Here is a 7166-nt window from a genome sequence, read left to right on the forward strand (position 1 = left end):
GGAACACAGTTGATAGAAAGCCTTTTAAGCCTTCCCACTTTGGATCTATTTTTAATAGAAGCTGAAAAATGGCCAGTCCCTGTATGAGATGTTAGGCTCAGGTACTGAGGGTCTAAAGAAGTCCTCTTAGGCCCATCTTCCCAAGTGAAGGAGACAGACTAGAAAGGATAAAACTAAGAACACCACCTTTACTGACAGGGATTAGCTCCTCAAGTACTCATTTCACATTATTCTATGTGGAAGAGTTACAAGAATCATAGAGAAGCTTTTTTTTTTTTTTTCTAATAGACTATCTGGGAAAGAAGATAACTGATTAGCTATTCCTTCTTGAAACTCTGGCACCTCCTCTACACAATGGGGGAGTGCTGCCCTAGCAAAGCACAAATGAGATCAATTAGTAAAGAAATTGCAGCCCATTCCTCTGCTTGGCTTCCATAGTTCTCTCTCTCCAAGGAAGGGGTATAGGGCAAGCCCTGTCCTTCAGAAGCTCACATTCTCCAGGGCCCTGTGCATAGGGAAGAGCTAATAAGGCCCCTTCTGGACAGCAGACACACTGAACAGCCTCTCCCGAGCTCTCCATCGCCACGTCCCCGATCCTACCTCCCCCCCCAAGGAGAATGCCCTACGCTGAAACACACAGAGCTCCTCTCCGCCTGACGAGACTTCACGTCCCCGCGAGGCCGGTGGGAAAGGAGGCAGTCCCACCGCGGGTACTCCGCTCCACAGGACCCCAGGGCAGGGGGGAGCCCGGCGGGACGCGCGGGGAAAGCCCTTCGGCCGCCATCCCTCCCGGTACTCACAGTCCAGGTGCTTCTTCTTGGGCCCCATGACCTCGTGGGTCGTGGCCTTGCAGACGGTTTTCGAGACCGCCGAGCCGGTCACACTGTGCTGCGCCGCCGTGATGCGGTCGGTGAGGCTTTGGCCGGACATGGCGGGTTGCTGGCGGCGCTGGAACCGAGAGCGGCTCCGCTCCCTCCTCAGGGGCCGGGACGGGAGGACTAGCCGGAGGATGGAGCTGCACGGACTCCTCACCCCGCCGTGCCGCAGGCGGCCCCCCGCTCCGCCCTCAGGGACGGACCTGTCACCCGAGCAGGGACCCCTCCTCCTCCCACCCCCCTCCCCCAGCCACCGTCCCCTCCCCCTGCGCGCCTTCCGCTCGGCCGGGGACAGGGGACACACACTGAGCTCCGCAGGAAAATGGCGGCGGCGGAGCTCCTCCTCGGATCTTTCCGGGCCGCCCGCATCACGTGATTCCCCGGGCGCCCCGCCCACGTGACACGCACCTCCACTCTTCGCCGCCTGCGCCCCGCGCGAACCTTCTCAGGGTGGGTGGGGGGTGTGTGTCACGTGGGGCCGCGCGCGCCCCCCGCGCGGGTGTGGCGGGCGGGGGCCGTTGGGCGGGCGGGGGCCGGGCGGGGCCCGTTCCTCTCAGCGCCCAGGGGGCGTAGGGCAGGAGGTCGGGCTGAGCCCCCCGAAGCTGGGCCATGCCTGAGGGGGGCCGGTATCCCTTCCCCTTGGGCAGGCAACGGGCGCGGGAGCATCGGCGGGCCCCTGTTTGGGTAAAAACGTGTAAAAAAAGCATGCGGGGTGTCTCCGCCCTGAAGGGATTCTTTTGTGTCTCTCAGCTTGGAAAGTTTTGTGGGAACTCCTTCAGTGTCACCTTAGACAATGAAAGTGTAGAGGGAAAATCTGTTCACAGACAAGGAGGAGTTTGGGACTGTGTGGTTGCTGCGATCGCTCAGTTATTTTTATTTGAAAGCTTGCCAAAAATTTCTCAAACGTACATCACGGCAAGCATAAAAAATCAGTGGTTTTCAGGTCTTTCATGATCAGCCTCCCACTGTTTTGCTACTCAGCTAACGCTTCTCAGGGCTCTTGGACTTAGCTGGTGGCTCTGTCCTTGGTTTGTTGGGATTTTGTACAAAGTTACTTTATGTTTCTGTTCATAAAAGTTAACGAACTGTTCCTTAAGGTGCCTTCTGTAAGCCTGGTACCTATATGACCCAGACGCAGTGGCGGACAATGAGGAAAAGCTACTGGAGTCTGCCTCCTACTATGCATCACCCAAGTGCAGTCACAGCCTCCCAGCTACCTGCAACTTTCATTACTTGTTACAACAGGGCTCTTCTCCTCCCCGAACGCAGAGTAGCAAATAATACAGCAAAACCACAGGATTCCAGCAGCCAAATGTTCTTCCTCTCCCAGAAGTGCCTCCTGATGAGTCATCTTGGAACTGTCCCTCATCCATGAAGCCACTGAAATATTTTTTAGGCAACTTAAACAGAAGCAGTATACAAATGATACTCGTCTCTGTCTGCTCGACAGGATATATAAGTAGGATTATCTGTTTATAATACGTAAGGAAAATCGGTGTCAGAGGAAGGACATCTGGCGAAAGCTGAACCCAAATAATGCCATTGCTGTGTGTGTGGAATGAGCGCTTGCACATGTAGAACTTGCTTCCTTCATAATGCCAGGCTCTTTGAAGATACTGTTGTGTTTGTATTTCTTGGCTCCTTCTGAACTGCTTCTGGAGTCCCAAAGATCCATGCTGGAGAAATAAATCACTGATGTATACAGCAGCGCACTCTGAGATAAGACAGCTTTAGCATAAAGCTTCGCACCATGAAAATACTGAGACTGCTATAGCCTATTGATACAGCAACACGTATCACTGTGAATACATCTTTTTTTTTTTGTATTGTTTACAAATTATACTGTAAATCATGAATATAAATAATTTTGACACTGCTGGTATTTTTTACGCTAACTTCAGCTAGGAGCAGGATTTCAACACCCCACTTCAAGTCGCTATTTGGAGAACTTCCGTGGAATTGGCCTAAGTAATTCAGGTTCCCTCAGTTCTTCTTATGCCCGTTGCTTTCTCCAGGAAGAGCAAAACTATCCAAACAGAGGAAGCTTGCAACTCTAGGAGTTACTGAGACCAGATTTGGACAAAATATCTCATTCCTAAGGGGACAAAAAGTGACCTCGGTCTTAGAGGTCCTAAACCAGAAATAAATTTAGCCTTTTTACAGCTCTTCATACGCACAGAAACCTCACAGTTTTACCCCACTCAGTTAAAAAGTCTGCTCGTTATTTTTGTCCATAAGCAGAAATGGGAGACAGAAGTGATGGGAGAACTTATTTTTGTAATTGTTTGTTGCTTTTTAATTGCTTGGGAGCCACTTGATACCATTACTGAGAGGAGCTTGAAGCACTGTGATAGATAATATCTGAGCACCTCCCAAAGATTTGGAAATTGAAATCAAAATATTATCTCTTTTCCTCTCCAACCTGAAGAAAACAAGTTTGATTAGTTTATAACTCATTTGTTTTTGTTTGTGTGCCTGGGTGTACTTGAGAATGAAAGGAGAAAGGAGTATGTATCTGAAGAGAAACTAATGCAAAGATAGGAGTCCTATATTTAGCAAAGTGGCAAACCTAAACAACATTCTTTTCTCTTGTGAAAAGTTCTTCCAGAGTCTGGATCCAGCTCCTGCAAAAACGCTGTATCTTGCTTTCACAAGCCTCCGAAAGTGTCAGTGTTCTGCTGGCATCCAGCTATCCTGGAAGGACAGACGAGCTGACAGGGCTGTTTCTCCCCATGGGTATTGTATAGCGCTGAAAACCTCGCCTCAGCGTGACCTCTGTAATTTACTATGTATATCACTTTCTTACAACAGTGTCATTTCTACTCTGTGCGGTGCCTGCCGCACTGTAACGCCTGCAATCCCACTGGGTGCTTTGGTGTTCACAGTGCTGCTGGCATCCGTGACTTCCTCCACGCTTTGTACTATTGCAAACAATTAGGAAAGCTTTGGGTTGGGGGACACTTTGAATCGAATGCAGCTTCAGATTTAAAACAGGTGTTTCAGCTGAATTTCAGGTCTATCAGAAATCAGTCCTTCTGGGGCATAAAAATGGTGAGGCGCAAAGCTGAGCACATGCTCGTTACCAAGGACTTGAGAGCATATCTGGAAACAGCAACCATAATCTGGGAAGTGAAGAGAGCTGATAAAAAAAGTTGCAGAGGTGCAAAAAATTTGAAATAGGGCTGGGAACTGCTGAAGGGAATGGTCAGAGAGACAGTGATGGGGCAGGGAGACAATGGGAAGGAAAGCCAGAGGCAGTGAAGCCACCTGAGTAAGGTTGGGAAACACTTTTTCAGTGTTACAGAAATTATTTAGAAACATGCTACAATCCAGATATTTCCCATGACCGGTTTCAAGGATCACCGTAGTTTCATTTGCTGTTAAGGGTAATATTTTCCCCAACTTTTAAGGAAAGGTGAACGTGATGTCAGGCCCAGGGATTTAGCATCTGTTTGAGTTAGAGACATGAGATAAAGAAAAGAATATGCTGTAGGAAACAGAAAACACCAGCTCTTTGGCTTCCTGAATGCAGCTTGTTACGACATACGCCCGTGTCCATGGTCTTTCAGGACTATATGGTTCATTTCTTGTGCACCTCTGGCAACGCAGAACTCCAGAGCAGCTGCATGGCTAGAACCAGGCCACTCATGGACTGTACAGAGTAATCTAAGGTTATTGATGCAGCTCTGAGTAGCCTCATTTTGCCCAGCCTGGTAGAACTCTGCCCGTTTAACTGGAAAAGAATAATTTCAAAACCATTTTCAAAGAGTTTGGCAAAGATTTATCCAATATTGCTTTTCTATGAAAGACATTTAGAGTCATACTCCAGCTTGACTATAATAATTCAATATAATTTGCATCGCCATAGCAACTTCATAAAATAATTTTATGGGCAATAATTAATTTCTTCTTGTAGCACCTCAAAGAAGATAAACATGAAGAAACTGGGACATAGAAAAGTTATGGTCAAAGTGACACTTGTTAGTGGCACAGTGAAATAAAGTAGCCCAGGCACGTGGTTCTCATTACCCACGCTGCCGACACAACCAGGCAGCCAGCAGAGGTATACGCAGACTGGCCAGACTAGATGTGAGGGGAGGAAGCAGCATGACCATTGAGGACTGCGAGAATATCGCAAAATAGCCACAGCACACAACGGAGTTGGGCTACCAGCAGGTCGAGGGAGGTACTCTCTACTCTGCTCTTTTGAGACCCCACCTGGAGTACTGCGTCCACCTCTGAGGTCCCCAGTACAAGAAGGACATGGAGCTGTTGGAGCAAGTCCAGAGGAGGCCATGAAGATGATCAGAGGGCTGGAGCACCTCTCCTATGAGGACAGGCTGAGAGAGTTGGGGTTGTTCAGCCTGGAGAAGAGAAGGGAGACCTTACAGCAGCCTTCCAGTACCTGAAGGGGCCTACAGGAAAGCTGGAGAGGGACTGTTTATGAAGGAGTGGAGTGTAGTGATAGGTCAAGGGATAACGATTTTAAACTAAAAGAGGGTAGATTTAGATTAGATATAAGGAAGAAATTCTTCCCTGCGAGGGTGGTGAGGCACTGGAACAGGTTCCCCAGAGCGGTTGTAGAGGCCCCCTCCCTGGAAGTGTTCAAGGCCAGGTTGGATGAGGCTTTGGACAACGTGGTCTAGTGGAGGTTGTCCCTGCCCATGGCAGGGGGGTTGGAACTAGATGGTCTTTGAGGTCCCTTCCAACCTCAACCATTCTATGATTCTATGATTCTACTGTTTTAATTCATAGCCCTTTCCACTACTCCAGATGTGCTCATTTACACCTCCAACATTCCTCTTGCCCACACATAACATAATGACCCAACAGGTTTTACTTTTGCTTCTCTTGTATCCAATTTGTATGAAATTGTGTTTCTAATCCTTCAGACTTTAAGTACTCAGCTCCTTTCTTTCCTAATGATCATTATTCCATGCTCAGTCCATTCCTGCTTCAAATACATCAACACTTTCCATCTAAATACCCACCTTGAGCCTATCCAGAATGTTCCTGCTGAAATCACCTGTTGCTCTGCGTTCCTCTCACAGCACCTGTTTTTCTTCTAGCTCCTCTCTGTCCTCACATCCTGTCCAAACCTCTTGTCCTTGCAGACATCTCTTTTTTAATTCTCTTCCCTCTTTCTGGAAATGGTGCCAGCTTTGATGTTTCTTTTGTTCCTCTCTCATTTCCTCTCTTGTGCCTCTCTCTATGAGACCAATATCCACCATCCTTCCTCATACGTAGCATTTTGCTTGTGTCACCTTCTCGTGCAGCTCCAGTTCACTAGTAGTCGATGTCCCTTGCTGTTCTGTTCCCCAAAAGGAAGTGGACTTTGTCAAGGAAGAAAGTAGCTGCCCAAGAGCTAACATAACTTTGACATGAGAAAAGCAGGTAGGAAGGGAGAAGAGTCAGTACTGTTTCATGGGAGGGCAGCAATCAGAACTAATTTTATTAGTGGTAGGGTATCTGGGTAGGAGCTCCTGTGCCATATGAGAAGATCTAAGTAGAGGTGGAAAACAGATATGATGCTTCTGAATTCTGTTGTGGGTTATAACACCTTTCTCTCTTTGCCCTGACATGAAACTTGCACATTGCAAAATTGATCGTGTCATTAATGCTATAAGCAAATGCCTTCAAAACCTGGATTGCTACCTGGCAGACAAATGCGTGTAACAAATGCCTTTTGGAGTGTGAGATAGAAAGGAAACATGCTCCCCTACATTTTGTTCACACTTTCCAGTGGATGTGTCAAACACTGACACCTCTGATGAGCAAGAGGTATTCCGTCCCCTGTGTCTGCTACGCATTGCCCATCAGCAAGCATTCCTAATGCACTCCTGCTGCTCTTTCCTAAGGACTTTTTTTTACACATCCTTTCTCGGCAGCAGGCACTCTCACAGTAACTCGCTCAGAGGCTCCAAGAGGAAAAACAAACCTTGCAACACAGCCTTACCAGCCTAAGTGCACCGATGTACTTCCCCAAAATTTTTGGAGACCGTCTTTCATACAGGAAAAACAAGTGGCCCGGTCCCAGCTAGTGACACTGTCTCCATCCCTTCCCCCTAGTTTCATCTTGAAAACCTAGAGCCTTGCTGCCAAATACTTCTCCCCATCATTCCAAGCTGGCAGTGTTTGTGAGACTTGGCAGGAGATAGCGTTTGATAAGAATCCTTCTCCAGGCGCTTCTGAGAGGGCACTGTCATTCCTTTCACTCCCCTGCCAGTTCACAAACACCAAGCCAGCGGGGCGAGTGCAGGAGGAACTGCATTCCTTTTGGGCTCCTGTAAC

The 7166-nt window shown here is 48.1% G+C and overlaps 1 protein-coding gene across 5 annotated transcripts in view; it reads right to left on the reverse strand.

Moving 5' to 3' along the window:
• PICALM (phosphatidylinositol binding clathrin assembly protein) overlaps nucleotides 1–1196 on the reverse strand; it is a 71483-nt gene extending 70287 nt beyond the window's left edge. For 4 of the 5 annotated variants that reach the window (XM_054818924.1, XM_054818914.1, XM_054818903.1 and 1 more), the window contains exon 1: nucleotides 801–1196. In XM_054818924.1, coding sequence (XP_054674899.1) covers nucleotides 801–930 — 130 coding nt within the window. In that variant the 5' untranslated portion in view covers nucleotides 931–1196. The remainder of the gene's footprint in view (nucleotides 1–800) is intronic. The other variant, XM_054818908.1, reaches the window with a different exon arrangement.
• Nucleotides 1197–7166: the final 5970 nt, after the last annotated feature.

This window comes from Grus americana, chromosome 1 (genome assembly GCF_028858705.1).
Source record: "Grus americana isolate bGruAme1 chromosome 1, bGruAme1.mat, whole genome shotgun sequence".
NCBI classification, from domain to species: Eukaryota; Metazoa; Chordata; class Aves; order Gruiformes; family Gruidae; genus Grus; species Grus americana.